The sequence below is a fragment of the Cannabis sativa genome, chromosome 7 (assembly GCF_029168945.1).
Source record: "Cannabis sativa cultivar Pink pepper isolate KNU-18-1 chromosome 7, ASM2916894v1, whole genome shotgun sequence".
Lineage (NCBI taxonomy): Eukaryota > Viridiplantae > Streptophyta > Magnoliopsida > Rosales > Cannabaceae > Cannabis > Cannabis sativa.
The window spans coordinates 3,809,956-3,832,013 of record NC_083607.1 but is presented as its reverse complement, the minus strand read 5'-3'; the positions used below and the strand labels follow the sequence as shown (position 1 = coordinate 3,832,013).

Below are 22,058 nucleotides of genomic sequence, written 5' to 3'. Positions count from 1 at the left end.
TTATAATTATGAAATTAGAAAATGGAAAATAAAACAAAATTATGGCAACCAACTAACCTACTAAAATATATATTATAAACCTAGTGAAGTTTATAGAGAAGATTAGCTTAGCACTACCACTCTATAAAAACACTCTTTTTTTTCTTCTTCTATATTTTTTTTTCCTCTTTTGGTAGAAAATCTGAATCAAAAATGGCTTCAAGGATGTTATGGGCTTCAAGGGCTGCTTCATACCTAAGAATCTCTGTCTTCAACAGAGGCTTTGCTTCTGGTAAATCAATACCCATCTCTTTTTTTTTTATTATTATTATTACTTTGATCACCACCATAAATTATGTGTGTGTATATATATTAATACTAAGGTATGTGAATGTGATAGTGATAGTGATCCTTGAGAAAATGTAATTCGGTGGGGTTTGTCGGTATCGGTGGAGTTTTGGATCTATTATGTTTTGGTTCGTGAAAATGCTTTGATCTTGTTCATAGCCCCTACAAGATCTTATTTTTAGATTTTAGTATTTACCGTTTCATATAAGAAATTTCATGGTGGGGATTTATTTCTTGATTCAGCAAATTTCTAACATTATAGTTCTTCAAAGGTTCTTATAATTATCATAGAATAACCTTGTTGTGGATTGATATTTAAGCTAGATAAAATACCATTCAATCTAAAATTTCTTATGAGATTCTCAACTGGGTTTTGATTAAACATGAATTTATTTTATGGTCATTTGGTTTACTTTGATTAACATGGCTTTGATATCACATTTTCTTTAGTTCCCATTATGTAAGGACATTATGTAAGGGGAGAGAGAATTTATTTCATTGAGTTATTCAAAATTGAGATAGAGATTTAAAATATAGGATAGATAATCTTCCTTTTGTTATTGAAAATTAGTGCCAACATAAAATAGTCACAGAACCATATATATATTATTGACATTGAGGTTACTTAAAAGAAATAAAATCAGTTAAAATTGTTTTTCTTTTGGTTGCCATGTCCTTTGGTAGGGACTGCTCTCATGTATGTGTGTATATATTGTTGGGAATGCTAAAGTTAAAGGGATAACAAACTCCAGGCAGTATTGTGAGCTATTGTGTTGAATAATGTAAATTCCGGTTTTAAGTTTTGGATTAAGAGCTTCTGCTGTTTCTGCCTTATTTATCAATTTTGTGTGCTGCAGTTGTGAAGGATTTTAAGTATGCTGACTCCCATGAATGGGTGAAAGTGGACGGAAATTCGGCTACTGTAGGCATAACAGATCATGCTCAAGATCATTTAGGTGATGTTGTGTATGTTGAATTGCCAGAAGTAGGGGCTTCTGTATCACAAGGAGAAAGTTTTGGTGCTGTTGAAAGTGTCAAGGCATCAAGTGATATTTATTCTCCTATATCAGGAAAGGTGGTCGAAGTCAATGAGGAGCTCAGCACATCACCTGGTTTGGTGAGTACATACCATCATGTTTTTTATAATTATTATCGGTTGCACATTGCTGCTGTGAGAATTTGGTTCCTAATTGAGTTAGTGTTCCTGGATTATTCTTGTTGTTTTTTTGCCTTTGCTAAATTCAACTCATTAAGAAAATCTCATATCGAGTTAAGGAACCTGTGCCCTTTTTATTCTTCATAATATAGTTTGACGGTGTCAATAAATTGAGCTAAATTTAAGTTGAACAGTGAAAGATTTTATGAAATTAGTTTTCATTTTGATAAAAGATGTGCTGTAGTGCTAGACAACCTATTCTTTCTCTGCTTAAAAAATGGTATAAGCCCTGAAGGTTTTATTACAATTCTAATTAGTGATACTGAGTCTTTGTTCGAGTAATAAGTTTGATTCCCTAGCCGCATTGATACTACTCAACAGATAGAGTTATGAACTGAATTTATATACACCAAACCCATGTTGAATAATTTCTTAGCTGTATGACTCTGAGTTGTTGCAGTTGTAGTTTCGGTTCTTACAACTTGCTGGTGCAGCATATAGAATTTCTCTCTTATTTTGGTTCTTAGGTCTTGCCTGTTTCTCTCAAATGAATTTAACCACTAGTTATTTACTTCTGTATTGATTCTCTCCTCCTGTTCATAACATACGAATCATCTGAATGTCTTCTTTCTGCTTGTGTTCATAACTTAAACATCTTATAGAGCTTCTCTCTATGTTTTGTTCTTGACCAAAAGTAAGAATTCATGCTGTCATGGCTAATTAAGTTCTTATCTATCAATCCCTCAAGTAATTATATTTAAATGGTTTAAAAAACATCTAATCTTAGCTTAATAAAACCGCAGGTGTGTTTTATCATGCCTGAGAGGGGGCACAGTTTAATTATTCTCTTTCATAGTTACTTGATTTTGTTGACAATACAAAATGAGTTAAGCCCATCTAACTCTCTTCTGATTGAGATTCTTCTGTCTTGTGCTTTACCATCCTTTTTATTTCCAACAATAGTTAGGCGCAACTGTTTTCTCCCCCAACAATAACTTACATTTTTCTTACATTGGATTCCATTGACTTGCTTACTTAGGCTCACATTGTAGTAAAGTGTTAATAGAGCCTAATCCATTCACCTCTTTTGTTTGTTTTTGTTTCGACTCTTTGGAGTAGTTCAACAATGCCTCGCAAGCAAAGTTTTGTCGTGCAGATTTATGATAAATTTCCAATATTTCATGTTGTTGATCTAACCCTCAAACATAAAATGGTTAAAATTAAATTCACCATAGCCTCGTTGCCATTTCCCGATACAGAGTAAATTGAAAATAAAAACATCAACATAAAGTACTTTGCTGCTTACATCATTGGGGCCTAATTCATCATTTGATTCTTTCTTCGAGTATCTTTTAAGGCGAAATTTATCTTTCTTTATATTATTCAGTGTACCACCTAGAATCATTGCTTCATTTTCTTAACTATTTTCTCATTCGCTCCTCTTTTCTTTCTTTCTGGATATAGGTCAATGCAAGTCCATACGAGAACGGTTGGATGATGAAGGTCGAGATAAGCGAATCGAGTGAAGTGAAGAAGTTGATGGACTCTGAGCAGTACTCAAAGTTTTGTGAAGAAGAAGATGCAAAGCACTGATTAATGCAATGCCATATGCCCCATTCATGACTTTGTTATTATTACATCCATCAATCTAAGAAGAAGCCAAAAAGTGGAGTTTTTCTAATTTTTATTATCTGTGTTTTCATTTCATTACTTCCATGTGAGCCATCATAAAAAAGTAAGCTTAATGTTTGCATTCAGATTAAGAATGAATCTGTCTTTCTAACATTTCATAAATTTTTATTGCATAACATTTTAGCTTTACCAAAATATTATTTCAAAATTTGAAGCATTTGGGATATCTTAGTCTAGAGCATCTTGTGCTACAAATTAGTATTGTTAAAATATAGCTTATTTTAGAAAATAATTACTTTAACAGTGCTAAAAATTTGTACATACTAAAAGTTTGTCAATTACATAGTTATAACATTAAATGTTATATTTTACATTTTATTATTTTTAACTATCAATAATAAAACTTAAAGATTTTTATATATATATTTTTAATAAATAAAAAATTTACATTTAAGTTTTTTTTTTTTGGAAAGATGAGTTCTCATTAACCAAGCTCAAAATCCTCATCAAAATAAATAATGGGCAACCATATTTTTTTGGAACAAAATGACATGAATAAATATGACAAAAATGTAAAATGGTGGTTATCCCCGGCAAGGATATCATCTTAGGAAATTACACTATATATCTTTTTATATTGTCTATTTTTATTTTTATCCTTTTTTTCTAAAATCTATTATTTTTAACTCGTTTTTTTAAATATTGTACCAATTTTACCCTTGTCACTTCAAGATACTTTCCATGTGATTCTCGTCAAGGTATTTTGGGTACAAACTACAATATATATAAAAAGAAGTATGTTTTAATTAAATATAAAATTAAAGGTAAATTTGATTAATTGATTAATAAAAGTAGTACTTTTCAACTTAGCCCCAAAACAATTGTAACCCCGTTGAGTAGCCAAGATAGCGTTTAAATGGTCACTTTCAAACCTCAGTCATTTAAAAAACTTTAATCCTCTTTCCCTGATATACCAACATTTATATTCATTTTGAGCTTTTCAGAATCAAGGTTATAAGAATTTTCCAAACAACTATAATCATCTACATTTGATTTCTATTGTGGTGCACACAACTTTTCAACTTTGAATAATTTCTAAAGTTTTGATCAACCTCTTGAAAGTCCTATAACAAAAGAGGAGTGTTAATTGCAATCTCCTATTACAATCTTTTAGTCAATCTCCACGTTCGAAATCACATGCCGAAATATTTTTTTTCATATCGGTATTCGTTATAGTTACAATATCATCTCTGTAAATTTTTGAAAAATTCTAAATAATTTACAGTACCGAAAATAAAGTTTCTGATATTCCAGTTTACCTCAGGTGTTCAAAAAACTTTAAAAGTATTTTCAGCAATGTAAACTACTTGAAATTTTTCAAAAATTTACTGGAATGATGTTGTAAGCATAACAAAAACCGCCGTGAAAAAAAATTAAAAAAAAAAAAGTTATTCCGACATGTTTTTGGACGTGGAAGTTGACTTGGAGGTTGTAACAGGAGATTGACGGTAGCATTCTTCATAACAAAATACATGCATCCACAATTATTTAAGTTGGTAGCTTTTGTATTTTGCCCATACTTCACCCTATTTCTTTCAAACCAAAGTAACCAAAGGACTACAAGAATTACCTCAACATCTCCACATGGTTTCAAGTCAACCAAACCAACAAGAAAATCAGAGACTAATTTCCCACTCCAACTGGTCCAAAGATTTTCTTGAGCTGACTGAATACAAACCACTAGGTGTGAAATGCCAAAGCACTTGATCTTCAATAGAACGAAAACTAAGCAAAATGTTGAGAATGTGACCACAATCAACCTCCCAAAAAATTTGTATCACAAAGCTATCATTCCATCTTCCATCTACAATAAAATCCGCCACCCTCCAATCATTCCCAAGTTCCTTACATGGCGTAATAGGCTTAACGTAGAAAGCCTAGACAACCACAAATTGTTCTATGGGTGAATTTGCCTCTATTTAGTGCCTCACAACCCCACAAAATGCTCCTTCAAACAAAAGAAATACCCTCATTTTCTTGGTGTAGTGAGAAAAGAGTCATGCTTAAAATATTTTGCCTTAACCACCCTTGCCATAAGATACTCCGGGTGAGTCAAAATACGTCAGTCTTGTTTAGAAATCATTGCTTAGTTATGAGCAGGGCTGGTCCTGGGCATAGGCAGGTTAGGCCCGCACTTAGGGCCCACTCATTTTAGGGGCCAAAATAAAAAAAAATACATTTTAAAAAATATACTTATTTTTTTAAATAATTTTTAAAAATACCATTTATTTTTATAGTAAGGGTCTAAAATTTTATTTTTGCCTATAGCCCATTTCAACTCAAGACCGGTCCTAGTTATGAGTCTTAAGATCTCGGAACCCTAAACCACCCTACCCCTTTAGTAAGCACATTGGTTCCCTTTTTTCTAGTGCATTTCATGTTTTTCATCATTGGATCCCCACTAGAACTTTGCAGCCATGGTCTCAAGCTCCTAAGAAATACCTTTTTTTTTTTTTTTTTTGATGATTAAAGTCATTTATTGAAAGAAAAGAACCTAGTAACCACAAAAGGGGGTTACTTCCCTTAACAAACCCGAACTGTTACAATTTGAAACTCAAGCCCAACGGGCGAGTTCATCAGCCAGGCCATTCTCAGTACGAGGAATAAAAGTGACAGCAACATTAACAAAAAGTTTACATAAAGTTCGACATTGTTTAAACAAAGGGTAACTATGCCATCCAAAAGGAATGGAGCCTATCTCAAAAGCAGTAGCAGCATTTTTAGAATCTGTCTTGATGTGTATGGAGTTTGCCTTTTGATCCAGCGCCGATTGGAGCGCCAATTTAATCCCGCATAACTCACCTTCGAACACACTTTCAACCTTAGATACCTCCGTAGCTATCCAGTAATCACACGGTGGCTCTTCCTGCTTATAAACAATTGCATATCCTGCATAACTTTCCACGACAGACGCGTCCACATAGCACTCCCAGGACCCCTCCAGGTTTTTCGTGTTATCACTCTTCACTGGTGTCTGCAACTCCACCTCCTCCTCGCACCACACACGATTGCTTAGGAAGTCTTCAGTTCTCCTCTTGCAATCTTGAAAAACTGTAGTCAATTCCACCTTCACATCTCTGAACACTTTGTCATTCCGCTATTTCCAAATTGTTTCACCCGTACACGCAAAAAGACTCTGCATCTCTATGTCATCTAGATTACTCCACCACCTCTTTACTTCATCGAGATTTTGCCATTGGAACCTTTCCAGATGAATGCCTTTCCTAAACCAGATGGCCCTTGTAAATGAACATTGGCAGAACAAATGGAAGGCAGACTCAACCTCAAATTCACAAGATCACTTGCGAGAATTTTAATTCGAGATTTAGTGGGGAGTATGTCCGAGAAAAGTTTCCAACTAAATAATTTTAGTCGGGGATGTATTTTGGTTTTCCAGAATCTTTTCCACTGGGGTTGGGACTCATTGAATCTATTTTTTTGACTGACCCAGTAAGCACTTTTGACTGTGAACTTGCCCGACTTTGCTGCCTTCCAGAATAAAATGTCTCGACCCTCATTGATTGGTTTGATCCTAAGAATCTCCTCAGCAATCTGTTGCTCAAAACAGGTTGTAATCAGATTATCATTCCATAATCTAGTGTCCTCTTGAAACAAGTCTTTTACAGAAGGCCTGATTTGGGATAAAAGTGAAAACTATCCTGAATCTCATCAAATTCTCGTCTAGGTATCTAAGGTCTGTGCCACAGCTCACATTCACCATCCGCAATCAAAATTCCAGCCCCCTTGAGACACACTTTCCTAAGAAATACCCTTGAGAAAGTGAAATTTACATTAGATTTTACAATAATGAATTAGAGTTGTGCTAAATATATAATGTATTGAAATTTTGCATTAAATATTGGTCTAAATATTATTCTATATTTTCACTATATCAAATATTGTGAAAGGTTGGGTGGGTATTCAAAACACTAGTAAGGTAATGTGTTTCAAAAATAACAATAGGAGATCAAGAAGGGAAAGAAAAAATGAAAATAAAACTGATATTGAAATGTGATATGGTATTTCATAATCACTAACATTATGAAGATAAAACACTCAATTATGATTTTCTAGCACTTGTGTGCGATTGCAAATCAACACCATTTTTAAACATTATTAAATCATTTGGTAATATATAAACGTTTAAATTAAAAAAGAAAATGAATCATTTGATATGTTGCTCATAAAAAAAAAAAAAATCTTTTTGGGGAGATCTTTTTTTTTTTTTGAAAATGGCGTTTTATAAAATAAGAAGTTAGACCTCTCGGTCATTACAAAGGATAAAGACAGGAATGGAATGAACATCCACCCTTCCGTAAATAGAGTTAGCAAAAGCCCACCTGGCCACATTATGAGCCAAATAGTTACAAGTTCTAGGAATAAAAGAAAAGTTACAACTTAACATCAAAGTAGAAAGCTTTTTACATTGTTGAGTATAGTTATCAAATTCCCAACAGGTATGAGTCCCCGTCAAGGTCTTGATTACCGTCATTGAATCGCTCTCTACCAATACAAAGCGGTGTTGTTGAGAAACCGCCGTTTCCACGGCCAACAAGACAACTGCAGCTTCCCCAACAAGGGGGTCCGAAAAACAAAGTGCTGAAGTAGCCACCCACAAAATGGTCTCCCTATGATCCCTGGCAATGGCCACCGCACACATGGATTCAGAACCAACTCTAACATCACAGTTGATCTTGATCCAGTCTTCAGGAGGAGGAACCCAAACAGGAGACCCAGCTACCTTCAAATGAGTAATTAAACTAGAGGCATAATCTGCGTAACAGCAAGAGATAGAGTCAATATATTTAGAAATACTACCCAACCCATTCATATGAACCTTGTCGTTGCGCGCTTTCCAAATCGTATCAACTACTATCGAAGCATACAGGAAAACTTTGTCAATATCCACCCCTTGCGACTTTAAGTTCCAAAGGAACTGTACCCAATCCCACATACGAGCACCCGAATCCACAACAGGCATGAGTCCCCAAGGGGAGGAGCGCCACAGGTGAGAAGCAAAATCACAGTAGAGAAACAAATGTTCTACCGTCTCATCTTCCCTTCCACTTATAGGGCACAAGACCTCATCAATATGCATTCTTCTAGCAAGAGAGACACGAGTGGGCAGAGCATTAGAGAGGACACTCCACCAAAGAATTTTATGCCTCTCAAGAGTTTTAGAACTCCAAAGTTTGTTCCAAAGATGCGGGGCAACATAACACGGGGGAGCCCGTTCCAAAGCTTGAATAAGGCAAGCAGATTTGGTAGAAAATCCACCATTCGTTTCTTTAGTCCAGATCCACCTATCACCCTCCTGACCACTAGGCTTGCCACCTTTGATGATGTTGCTTATAGTTTCCTGGTCAAAAAGCCTGACAAGTTTCTGGAGGTCCCAGTCCCCATTAGGAAGGAGTAAGTCCGCCACGAGCCTAAGGTTATCCGGAGGCCAAGTAATGGGTTTCGGGGTGAAGTCTCTACCATGGATGACCCAGGGGTCCTCCCAAATCTTAGTGTCCTTCCCATTTGAAATAAGTTTGCAAGCCCCTTTCTTGAGAATATCCTTGGTACGAACAACATTTTTCCAGAACCACGAGCCTGAGTCCTTACAAGAGCTCTCAATTTGTACTTTTTTTTTATTATTATTTTTGTATGAAAGATCAATTTGTACTTTGTTACTATTTTGGACCTAAAATGAGTTTTGTCTGATTACCAATACCAAACAATAAATTTTTGTCATCTAACACTGTTTTTTAATCGAAATAATTTGATAATAAAAAAAAAATCTAAATAACAGAATTGGGCCATTGAAGGCTTGGCTCGACTGCAGTTGTGGCCCGAAATTTGTGGGCCCAATAGATGTTTTGGAAAGGATTCAGTATATTGGGAAATTTAGTTAAGTATTATTTTTGGTAAAATTTTTACACTTTTCCTTTTACTATTCAAAAATTTTTAATAAGAATTTCTCAAAAAAAAAAAAAGATTTTTAATAAGAAAACAATATCAAAACAATACAAAAAAATAATATACAAATAACAAAAACTAATAACACAAATATATATAATGGGAATTTTACACTTTTACGATTTAATTTTTTTATATATATATTTTTATAGTGTATTATATAAATAATACGAAAAAAAAACTACATATAAGTAACAAAAAAAATAACATCAAAACAACACAAAAAAATAATATACAAATAATAAAAACAAACAACAAAATAACTAGTATCTTTATATATTAAAAGTGTCTATCTAACGGCAATTCTTAATTTAACGATTCTTAGTTTAACGATTCTTTTTTTATTTAGCCTTTACACCATTAACTTAACAGACTGTTAACTTTAAACGTTAACAAATAAATAAACCCAATAATTAAACCCAAAAAATTAAATAATCTTTTTTTAAATTAAAAAAAATATCTTACCCACATATCTCTCTAACAAATCCTACCATTTTTGAAATTTTTTTACACGGCTAAATTCAAATTTCAAAAAATAAACCCAATAATTAAACCAAAAAATTAAATAATATTTACGATTAACTTACATATCTCTCTAACAAACTACAATTTTTGAAATTTAGGTCGAAGAACGTGAAGCATTCTAATGGAGACCAATCTATGATACTTCTTAACTGGGAAGCTTGGTAAGATTATTGCCACTAAAGATTATCATTTTATAGCACTTGGGTGGTGTACCCTGGTGCGCGGACTTGTGGATTATGAAAGTGCTACTGATCAGTACTCAATGAATGGTAATACATTTTTTCCTCTTTATGTGATTTAAATCCATTTGGGTATATTTCAATATGATCTTTAATGACAGTATAACCTCATTATCTTAGTTTAGTAGCTAAGAATATATTTTAAGCATGAAGTTTTAGTCCTTTTTTTCCCCCCTCAATTTTATTATCTTCTTCCTCAATCTCTAATGACAGGAATAAGACAAAGGCATATTGAGTTGTTGAAGATACTTTCCTCATGTTTTTCACATATATTACAAATAATATCTAAGGGAAGGTATAAGCTTCTTACTTGGATCATCATCGACCAAGTTGAGATGGATCTTCATTTTGTAATAGTTGCTTTAATAAATGATCTGCTTTTAGTTTGCTCAGTCCTGTTCTTCTCATCTTTAGTATCACTTGTTTTGGTAGTGCTTCATTCAAATTTCAAAAAATAAACCCAATAATTAAACCAAAAAATTAAATAATCTTTACGATTAACTCATTTATCACCCATACAGACAAACACAACAAAAGTCTCTCTCTCTCTCTCTCTCAATTTCACCTACTGAAACAGAATGCAATCATCAGTTGTTAATTCTCATTGCTTTTGGTAAAATTTACACCTTTAATACTTCTGACTTTTGTTGTGCTATTTTGAGTGAAGGTGACTTTATAATGAGCAGATGAAATTTTAATACTTCTTTGTTACTTTATAATCGAGACTTTGAGAATTGAGGGTTCCTTCTTTGTCTAATTTACACACGCTTTGCTTATTCTTAATTTTGTAATATTTGTTTTTCCAGGTCAAAGATGTTCTTGCTGCTATTATTTTAAGAACTTTCCAATATGTTTTTACTGGACATAAGAGTTTAATTTAAATTTATTATTCAAATCTCTCTAAATTAAATATTATTTATTTTTGATTTATTTATTTCCTTCCGAACTCATAATATAATACTTAATATAAAACATAGTATACGTGCATCGCACGTAACAATATACTAGTATATATATATATACTAGCAAAAAGTTACGTGCGAGGCACGTATACTAAATTTTATGCTAGTTTTTTTCTATGTTATTTGAAAGTGATACAATTAAAAATTAAAGAAAAAATATTATTAGTTATTAGGTGAGATTGTTATTATTATTATTATTATTATTATTATTATTATTATTATTATTATTATTATTATTATTATTATTATTATTATTATTCAAATGTTATAGTTTATAATGTTGTCAATTAAAAGTGAATACTGAATGCAATATATTAGTGTTTAAGTTCTACCAAGTAATCAAGTTTATAAATTGTTAATAATTGAAGATAGCATTTGTCTAAAAATTGTAGATAAGAAAACTAATGATAGTCATTGGTGGATTTCAATCTTCATTTGCTTCGATAGAGACAATAGTATAATTTTTGTATTTTGCACTTTTCATTCTAGCCGGTCCGCATATATCTGGATTGTCCATTTTTTCGTTGATAAAATGAATATGCTATAACAAAAAGTGAAAACCATGTTTAACAAAAAGTGATAGCATTCTATAACAAATACTATTAAATTATTTGAATTTAAATTATTTTAAAATACTATATTTTATTAAAATAAAACTCTATACGATTAAAATTTCATATTTATCTTTATTCAAAAAGAAAAAAAAATTAATAAAAAAATAAAAAGTTTCTATTATTATCTCTACTGCCTTTCTAGATGTGAATAGTGGTCTCTTGTTTCTTCCATATTCTTCTTTATTTTTTGTATATTGTGTTTGCAGCATATATGTAAATTATTACGTAACTTTAAAAAACTTTGCTCCTGGAAACTAATGCATATGCCGAACACTTAGAATCATTTGTTAGCTGTAAACTTTGTTGGGTTTTTTTTGCCATTGATGCTTGGTTTTGTAAACTTTGATAAAAGTCACGCTTCTTTTTTTTATTATTATTATTACTTATATATTTTGTTATTAAGTTGTGAAGAAGAAAAAAAAGAAGTGCGGATTGAAATATTATGTGTGATCTCATGGGAATGTCCAAATTGTAATAGGAAAAGGAATACAATAAATAATTAAAGAATTCTGATGCACCCCCATCAATTAGTCAAAATTCTTTTTCGTTCCAAAATATTCATGGCAAGTGTTAAAGTTATTATATTTTTTTTTCTAGATTAAAAATAGGGGAATTACCCTATATACTGTTTTTTTAACTTTTTTTTTTTTTAAATTTACGGTTTGGGTTTCTAAAGTGGTTGCAGCGCTAGTTGCAATAAGGGTTTCTGTACGATTTTTTGTTGCAATTTAGGTTGCAGCGCTAGTTGCAATAGGGGTTTCTATGTAGAATTCCGTAAAAATAGAAAAAAAAAATTATTTTGAAGTGTAAAAATGAAAAAGCCCCAAAAAAATTTTGTTTTTTTTTTGTAAGGAAATAAAAATATCATTTTGTGTAACAAGATAATAGAAATTACAAAATAATATTTCTATAAAAAAAAATGCTATTGAATTTGGAATACAAAACTATATGTAATATTTTAAGTGACACATTTTTTATTTAATAAATTATAAATTTTAATTATATATCTGCAAAAAATTTAAAATAACAATATTTTTAAAAGTTTTGTTTCAATGGTGCGAGATAGGAGCTGCCATACCTGAACTGAATTTTCACGACGTTCAGAATTATTAGCTATGACGATGAGAGAAAGCTTCGGCGATAAGAGAGCATCCATTTTTTTTCTCTTTCTAGAACTCGAAATGTTTTGATCCATCTTCAGCGCAATAACTTCCTCCCTAGTTCAGTTCAAAGTCACTTTAGCGCGCGAAATCCAATAAAAAACTAATATTATTTAAGGAATAATAAATGTCCAACCGGTTACACATCTTGTTAAATGCCCCTCAATTTTTATTTGGTTTATTAAATTATTTGTTTATCTATTAATACTTAATTCAACTGTCTCGAATTGTTAGATCAAATACATCCGGATCCTATATATACATATCTTTTTAATCCTTGTATTATTCTACAATTAAGTTGTAATATATCTTAATTTATTTTTTTATAGTAATATAATTTCTAACAAACTATCCTTGTCCATGTTCAAATCTCGAGAATTGTTAAATTTTTATTGGCCCCATAATTTATGGTATGATTGTTTGTTAATTAGGATTATCCTTGGTCATTTTGCTATTTCCTTTTATTTTAAAATAAATAATAGGATTATTATTTCTCAATTTTCATTAGAAAATATTTAGCTAATAGTCATTGATAGGTGTAATTTGCCACATATTTATTTGGATTGGAGATCTAAAATACTTCGCACATCTTTTTAGTCCTTATATTATTCTACAATTGAGTTGTAATATATTTTGATTTATCTTCCATTATAATAATTAAAATCTCTAACAAACTATCTTTGTCCATGTTCAAATTTAGCGGATTTTCAAATTTTTATTGGCGCCATATTATTATGGTGTGGTTGTTTGTTAATTATGATTGTAATCGTAATTGTTGATTGTTTTGTCATTTTCTTTTATTTTAAAATAAATTTTTATTGAAAGATTTTGATAATAGTTATTATGATTTGTCACATATTTATTTGGATTGAAGATCTAACATATTTAACTATATACATTATATATAACTACTTAAAACTACAGGTACGTGTTTGTACATGTGTTCATATATTACAAAGTATGTATAATTTACGTTCCTATGAAACCAAAAAAGTGAAAAGTATACGACGATGAATTGTGAAACGCACTGCAGATCCATGGAAAGTCAGTTTTTTTTTTTTTTTTTTTAATTTAATGAGATTTATTTTACTTATGGTTGTGTTGGTCACTAATAGAAGAATGACACATCACCTAAGTCTAAATCCTACTCAATTAAACATAACAGTTTTACCTAACTGTCTGTTATGACAGTTAGGATCGAGCCTTGAGGAAAAAGGCTATAAATAGCCATCTGCTGCAACAAGTAATGGTGTGTGTTTTTGGGAATTAAAGAGAGCTAGTTCAGTGTGACAAAGAGAGAATTTTGTGTGTGAGATGAGTTGTATTGAAGCATGGCTTCTTGAGTGTATGTGTTAGTGAAAACAACTTGTAATTCTCTCTCAACTTGATTATCCATTATTGCCATATTCAAGTTCTTGTTACTGGTTTTTCTTGCAACTGGTTTACTGGTTTATTGGTTTTATTTCACTGTTGCATTGTTTAATTTTTCAGTTGCTTGTTCTGGTCTTAATCTAGTTCTTTGTATTGTGTTATTTGCGAGGTGTTTGATCATGCATTGATCACATCACTTATTTTATTATATATAAATAAAAAGTGATCTATGAATTTTTCATAAATTATTTTATTTTTAATATGAATAAAAAGTCACCCATAAATTTTTCATAAACTAAGAGTTCTGTTATGTAAGCACACTTTATATAGAATAGATATATATAACGATAGACCCAAAATTTAAAGTGAGGGGATGTAATTTTTTTTTTAAGATAGGAGGGCAAAAGTAAACTTGTAAAGAAAAAAAATACTTTGGGTGGGATTTTTATAGTATTTTATAAAACGAATACGAAAACAATAAAAAAAAACTACATGAAATTAAGAGGAAAATAACACAAAAAATAATATACAAATAACAAAAATTAACAACAAAATAACAAATACATATAATAGCAGACCCAAAATTTAAAGTGAGGGGACGTAATTTATTTTTTGTAAAGCATGGACAAAAGTAAACTTAAAGGGCTCGTTTGGTACGCCGTATTGTAATGTATTGTATTGTATTGTATTAGTATTATTTAATACAATACAATGTTTGGTATTGACTTGTATTAATTGATTGTGTAAAGTTATAATATATTTTTTATACACTCGATCCCAACACCAACTGCGGGTCCGAGTCTCGGGTCCCGTGTAGCGGGTCGGGGTCGGGGTCCGGGTCTGGGTTCTGGGTCCAGGTCCAAGTCTGGCTCCGGGATTCCAGGTCCGGGTTTAGGTTCGGGCTCGGGGTTGGGGTCGAGGTCCGGATCCGGGTCTGGGGTTCGAGGTTCGGGGTCCGGGTCTGAGTCCGGGCCGGAGATTGGTGTTGATCCCAAATCTTTTGTAATTATTATAATACAAACTAATACAGACCATTTATTATGTATTAAATAATACAACATACGTTATATTAAAAAATTTGGTCGTAATAATTAATACAATACATTGCTTAATTCAAACATAGTGTTATTTATTATTTAATATACAATACGACTCTTTTACGGCATTCCAAACGAGCCCAAAAAGGAAAAAAAAATACTTTTATTAGGATTTGAACCCTTAATCTCTATCTCATATGTAATCTAGCTTAACTATTAGTCCAAACCTAATATTATGTTTATAAATATCATATTTTATTACAAATATATATTGTAACTAACTATATTGCATGTATATATTTTTTTTCCAATTTTCTTTTTATGGGGAGCGATCGTCCGCCTCACTTCTATGTGAGTCCGTCTCCTAATATCTATTCCTTCAAAAAATAAAAAAAATAACAAGTATACAATATAAAAATACTTTAAAAGACTGTAGTTTTCAATAAATAAAATTTAAAAAATTACAAAAAATATTTAAAATTTCGTAATTATAATAAATAATTTTGTAATTTATTATTATTATTTTTTTTGAAATAACCCTCAAATAAATAAATTCAGCCAAGCAATAAAAAAAAAATGTAATCAAAAGATATTGCAGGTTTATTAGGACACTTTCTTGACTATCATTTATAATTATTTTCTTTTTTTTAAAAAAAAACAAAAACTTTTTTTACACGCAAAACACATATTAAATATTAATTAATAAGCCAACGTTGTTATTTATTATTGAGGAGTATATGCATGATACATGTACTAGTCTTTCCTCTCTCTCTCTCTTTCAATATTTTTATGTTTGAATTTTTGCTATAATTAATTAATTTATTATGGTATATTTATGTGGTTTTTTTTTTATGGGAAGTATATTTATGTGGTTGCAAATTGCAATACAAACAGATTCCATTACTATGTATATTTTGAAAATAGATTGGCCACAAAAGTCAAACTTACCATTTATGATGAGTTCCTATTTAGTTACCCTTATATCTTCTACACACATCACTTCCCAAACCTCTCAATTTGGTGCAAAAGTCAGCATAATCTATGGCTTAATTAATTAATTGATATATATATATATGTGAGTATTGTTATTGGGTATCAGTGGTGTTTAGTACCTTTAGACATATCGCTTTGCGATTGGCTAGCGATACTCTCTAAAAGTTATTATATTAAATTATATGGGACCTGATACATAATTGGACCAATAGTGATATTAACACATAAGAGGGTACTAGGCACCACTGGTGTCCTTTAGCATTTCTCGATATATATGAAATGCTAAAAGGTATCACTGATATTTAGTACTCTTCTATATGTCAATATTGTCATTGGTCTAATTAACTTTTAGGGAGTATCGCTAGTCAATCCCAAGGCAACATATCTAGAGGTACTAGACACTACTAATGCTCAATAACAATGCTCTCTATATACATATATATTATAGGAAATTTTACACTTTACACCTTATTTTTGATTTAATTGTCAAGTATCGTGTTGGATTTCAATATTCCTCCAGTTTTTCATGAACCAATGTTGAAACTGTTCATGTTGCTTATCGAGAGAGTCTCGCAGTTATTGTTGCAAGTCAGCCACAATTTGGCTGAGTTGAGCAACCCGAGGATCAACCTCTTCAGGTTCTTCGATCTCCACTTGAGGCTCCCCATGCGAGATCTAATCGTTGGTGCCAGTCCAAGGAGCATTTGGTGGTGGCCTTGGAGGAAGAGTTGAGGAGCTGGTTTTGTGGCCTTCTCCTGACACCTGAGGCGCAGGATTCAGTTCCAACCCCGTCAACTGGCGTGCCCCTAGCTGATTGGTCAGTTGTTGGGATTTTTCTGTCAACACTTGTAGAACGTGCTCCAACCATCTTGCTAGTAATTTTCTTGAGCTGTGGCTCTCAATGAAAGCACCAAAATTTTAACTCAGAAATTTGGACTAAACTTCTAAGCCACACATGCTAGCTAGATCGACGAGAATTAATAAGTAGTTAAGTAATTATAAGAGAGACACAATAACTTTATAGTAGTTCACTCCCTGTATCACGACAGTAATGGAGATACGTCTACCTCGAGTTTTTATTTCTCACGAGATGGTAATTACATAAATAGACTAAGTGTTAGAAGCTCCAATTTCTAGAGAGAGAAACTAGAGAGAGAAGCTCTGACCTTGTGGGTAGTTTTCTGAACTTAAAAAAATGAGCTTATAGAGCTCTCCTTTTATAGATGAAGGATGCCCACAAAAATAAAAATAAAATAAAAATTGGATGTTTTTGAATGTAAATGATGATCTAACGGAGAAAACTAGCTCTTGGTGGAACTATTTTTTGGAGCCTAATGGGTCTTGCTACAGGTACACAGAGCTTGTTTTAATAACTCCCATGGGGTTAAATTTCACGATAATAGCTTCGGAATTACGATTGAAGTGTCACAAATGACTAGATAAAGCATTTAATTAGCATTGAAACACAAGTTGAATTGCGTTAATCAAATTAATATTGAACAAGTTATGGCTGTTTTACTGAAGGCAGTTCATGACCCAATGCCGAGGTTGACATCCAGCGCCCAAGTTGACATATGATGTCAACTTGGACACTATGTAAGTGTAAAAGCGTATAAGGGATGTACTTTACGGTGTCTAATTGATATTTTGACATCACTTAGCATATTTCTGTTCTAGCAAAATAGAATCAGAATCAGATAAGCAGAACCCAGCGCATCAAGCCATTGTGTACCCTATTCCCGAGTTTTCCCCGAGATCTCATTTTGATACTTCCAACGTTTTGAACTTGAGGATGAGGTCTCCTATCCTGTTTTGACCATTCTGGATTCATTGATCGAATCAAATTTGGCATCTGAGCAATTGAAGGCAGCGTCCCAAGTTAATTGTCAAGTTGGGTGATGGGTCCCGATTCTAGGAGCTCGGGTTTGTAGTTTTCTCCCTAATTTTGCTTGAATCTTCATTATTTCTGATGATGGAAAAAAATTCCCTTAACACTTTTTGGTGAACTTGATCGAAAACAACCCAAGTGGACATTATGTCAACCTGGGTGCTGAGCCCAACCCCAAGTGTCAACATGGGCGCTGGGTCCCAGTTCTGCCCCTTTGGAAATTCCGTTTAGTCCCCAAAAATAGTTGAATCTCAATATTTTCTGGAAACAAAGAAGATGCTCAGAAGAGTTCCTAAAAAATTTCATTGAAAGTGGCCCAAGTTGACAAAATGTCAACCTCGGCACTAGGCTAGCCCCAGGTATCAACCTGGGCCATGGGCTTGCTTTTGGCACCTATGAAGTGTTGTTTCTTCCTTGAAAGGACCTCTTTCCCCATTTTTGATGAAGACGAAGAAGATGAAAAAGTCAAATCTCTGATGTGATACTTGGAAGGGGCCCAGATTGACAAGTTGTTAACCTAGGCATCCTGGCACTGGGCCCCGAGCGCTAAAAAATGAACTTACTTCGATTCTGATTATGATGCCTCAAATATATCTGTGGTATGTCTAGTTGATGTCCTAATGCAAGTTTTAACCCTTTTGCACTGAGACGGTCCCGAAAACTGAAACCCTAGTTGAGAATGTCAACTTGGGCGCCAGGTAAAACCCTAGGTGCTCAGGTTGGCTTACGGGTTGTATGTTCGTGTAATTTCAGCTCTCGGGGTTTGGATTAGGTTGTTTTATGTCTTCATGATACATAATATTGAAAGTTAGTGATAATGAGTTGAATTCAAGTTATTAAAGCCTGAACTTTCATCCCGAAGATCCCAAAGTCAACATGGGCACAGTGTTAGAGTCCCATCCCAGGTCGACTGTTTTGACTCGGGTCTACTCAACTCCGTGACATCATCCGTCTTACCACGTGTCAAACATTAATGTCCATGTCATCAGGGAAAGTTTTCAAGTTAACAATATGTATTTATTATTTTTTTTTAAAAAAAAAAAACTGACCTCATTAAAACCTTTCGAGTAAACCCAACAAGATTTTTATCCTTTTGCAAAGAAGTAGCATATTAGGATAGTCAGACCAGTGACCACCAAACATAGTTCTCATTCAAAGATAAAACAAATTTTGTTAGTGTGAGCCACACTACTAATAGTCATAGGTAGGGATGGGACCCCGTGGGGACTCGCCCCTAGTGGGGCAGAGCCGTGGAGATTTGTCGTCTAAAGGGGGAATGGGACGGGGATTGGGATCATTTTTTGTTCTCGAAAGGTAAACAGGGCGGGGGCAAGGATGACACTTCTCGCTCAGATGAGGACCCTCTTAATATATTAGTTATATTTTATAATATGTGTTTTTTTTTTGTTATATATTAGTGTCATTTTTATAATTTTTTAAGCTGTGTTTTGTATGATAAGTAATATATATTGAATAATAAATAATGTATAATATTTTAATTTTTATATAATTTAATATTATTATAATGTATAATGCATTGTCCCTATCCCATTAGAAGATTTTTCGTCCCGTCTCTAGTAAGGAATAAACGAATGAGGATTAAAATTCTTAACGTGCATCCCTACTCCTAGGCCAAAATATATGTAATATATTTTTATTTATTTTTGAAATCACAAAATAGATGTAATTTAAATGTGTATATTTAACATTAATTTGATTGTATGTACACATTGTTATGTCTTTTTATTCAATTAATTATTCTCGTGATTATCTATATTACATGCAAGAGGCAACTCTACGGCACCATAAAGGCACAATAAATAGAGAAAAATATTAATAGTACTCTATTTATCACAATATATATTAATTAATGATTTGTACGTACGTACGTATTTAATAACTTAAATAAAATATTATAATAATAAATAAATAATTAATATTTTATGACATTTTACGACAACATGCACTATTCATTGTGAAGCCTAATTAATTGCCAAAATTAATATTTATCATTGTAGTACGTAAGATACGTACGACACCAAATATATTACTCTACATTTTTTATTTATTTTTGTATATAATATTGGAAATTTAAATCTTTATATTTGTTTTGGTAGATCTTTATTACCTATTTTAATATTTAAAAAAAAATAGTTTAATTATTTAATGATCGCTTGTAGTCAGTGACGTACTCACGATTTTTACTTTGTGAGGGCTAATTTATCATAAAAAAATATTTATAGTTACATTATAATCACTTTTACTAAATTTATTTAATTTTGTGGGGGTTTTTCTACTATTTTGGCCTATAATTATTAAATAAAAAAATTTACATTTAATTTTTTAAAAGGCAATATTTTCATTCGTGGGGGCTATAGCCCCCACATCAATCTTAATGGGTCTGTCCCTGCTTGTAGTTATTTAAGATTATTTATAAATTTTAAAAAATAATTTTGAATAGTTTACAGTGCTAAAAATAAAATTTATACAGTTATTATTTGAAATTTTGTATTTTAATATTCCCAGTTTAATTATTTAATTATGTGATTAATTAAATGTGGAATTAGGGGTGAAAATCGGTCGGTTATGATCGGTTTTTACAATTTTATAACCGACCGGTCGGTTACAATTTTTATTTTACGAAAACCGTAAGCGACCGTTTAGAAATTATAACTGTATAAAACCGACTGTACGATTTTTGGCGGTTTTCGGTTTGGCGGTTTTAGGCGGTTTTTGGCAGTTTTTTGGTTAAACTATTTTTTTATTTCAAAAACCGAAACCGACTGCCGGTGATGACGTGGAACCCAAAATTCGGTTACGGTCTGGTCGGTTTGATGGTCGGTTTCAGTTTTTTGGTTTTTTATGAACACCCTTATGCGGAATAATGAAACTGGTACTGAAAAACAGTTTTTCCGTAGTTACAGAATACAACTCTGTAACTCCAGAGAAACCCAGAAAAACAAACAGTGCATAAAAGTAAAAACACACGAGATTTTTGTACGTGGTTTCAACAATCCTTTTAGATTGTTACTAGTCCACGAAGCCACGCCCAGAGATAAGATTCATTAGATCGGTATCAAAAATACAAAGTAATTGACTTATGCATAAATAGACTCCCTCTTATTGTATGCCGCAAGCTTGATGTATTCCACCTATTAACCGAATCTTGATAAAACTCCAAGAGCTCGAACTCCCTTCGATCACCTTGAAGAGTGCTTGAATCCTCCCGATTCAAGACTTAAAGGCTATCTCCCGAAAGCCTATACAACCATCTCCCGAAGGTTGTGTGCTTGTATCATCCCGATGCAAGACTTCAAAAGCAATCTCTCGAAAGCTTGTAAATACCTTCTCCCGAAGGTTGTGTGCTTGTATCCTCTCGATGCAAGACTTCAAAAGCAATCTCCCGAAAGCTTGTAAACACATTCTCCCGAAGGTTGCACTGATGTTCTTCTTCGATGTAGACTTGAATACAGACTCAAGACAATACAACTACAAATAAACAGAGTAAGAGTAGATCAGTTATTCTCTACATAACAAAGACTCTCTTTTCTAAATATATGAATGAAATTCAAAGATATAAGAGAGGTACCAAGAGAGGTACTAAACAAAGACACTCTTTCCTTAAGATATGAAAGTGAATGAAAGAGCTACAAAACCTAGCTGCTATAAGATGTATTTATAATGAATATACATCTTATTAACAGCTTACATTCGGTCTGAACAAGACCTCAGCCCACTAGAAACTTCCCTAAAAGAATTCTTCAATCAGTCCAGGAATTTTCGTTTCTGTACCTACAGAATCGTGGGCAGTAACTACAACTTTCCTTTTATAGAAAAGGAAAGTTTAGTTCCGGTTTTCTCTTCATGAAATCTGATCTGAGAAAATGGGAAACTCAACACAGGATCAGATTATACAGCTGGTTAGATAAAAATGAAATGGGTAACCAAACTTACCATTTTTACCTTTTTTCCAAAAATAGGAAAGTTAGACAATTTTCCTTCCAAGTTTGAATACACAAAATAGGAAACCATATTAAACACATACCAGTCGAAATATACAATAAATAATAAAATATTTTTGTTAATTAAATATGCTAAAAATAAAATTAACATTATTTACTACGATCATAAAT

At 32.3% G+C, this 22,058-nt stretch overlaps 1 protein-coding gene and 1 long non-coding RNA gene across 3 annotated transcripts; both read left to right on the top strand.

Annotated features, from left to right (window-relative positions):
• Positions 1 to 46: 46 nt before the first annotated feature.
• LOC115697973 (glycine cleavage system H protein 2, mitochondrial) lies at positions 47 to 3,332 on the top strand. 2 transcript variants are annotated; one of them, XM_030625149.2, is made up of 3 exons: positions 47 to 271; positions 1,185 to 1,444; positions 2,948 to 3,332. In XM_030625149.2, the coding sequence occupies exons 1-3, from the start codon at positions 193 to 195 to the stop codon at positions 3,074 to 3,076; spliced, it is 468 nt and encodes a 155-aa protein (XP_030481009.1). In that variant the 5' UTR covers positions 47 to 192; the 3' UTR covers positions 3,077 to 3,332. The 2 variants fall into 2 exon arrangements, with proteins under 2 accessions (XP_030481009.1, XP_060957563.1); XM_061101580.1 differs by lacking the exon at positions 2,948 to 3,332 and having other exon boundaries at positions 55 to 271; positions 1,185 to 1,715.
• A 6,373-nt stretch (positions 3,333 to 9,705) lies between these two features.
• On the top strand, positions 9,706 to 10,292 carry LOC133029119 (uncharacterized). Its single transcript, XR_009683326.1, has 2 exons — positions 9,706 to 9,930; positions 10,114 to 10,292. It is a non-coding gene; the product is annotated as an uncharacterized LOC133029119 (long non-coding RNA).
• Positions 10,293 to 22,058: the final 11,766 nt, after the last annotated feature.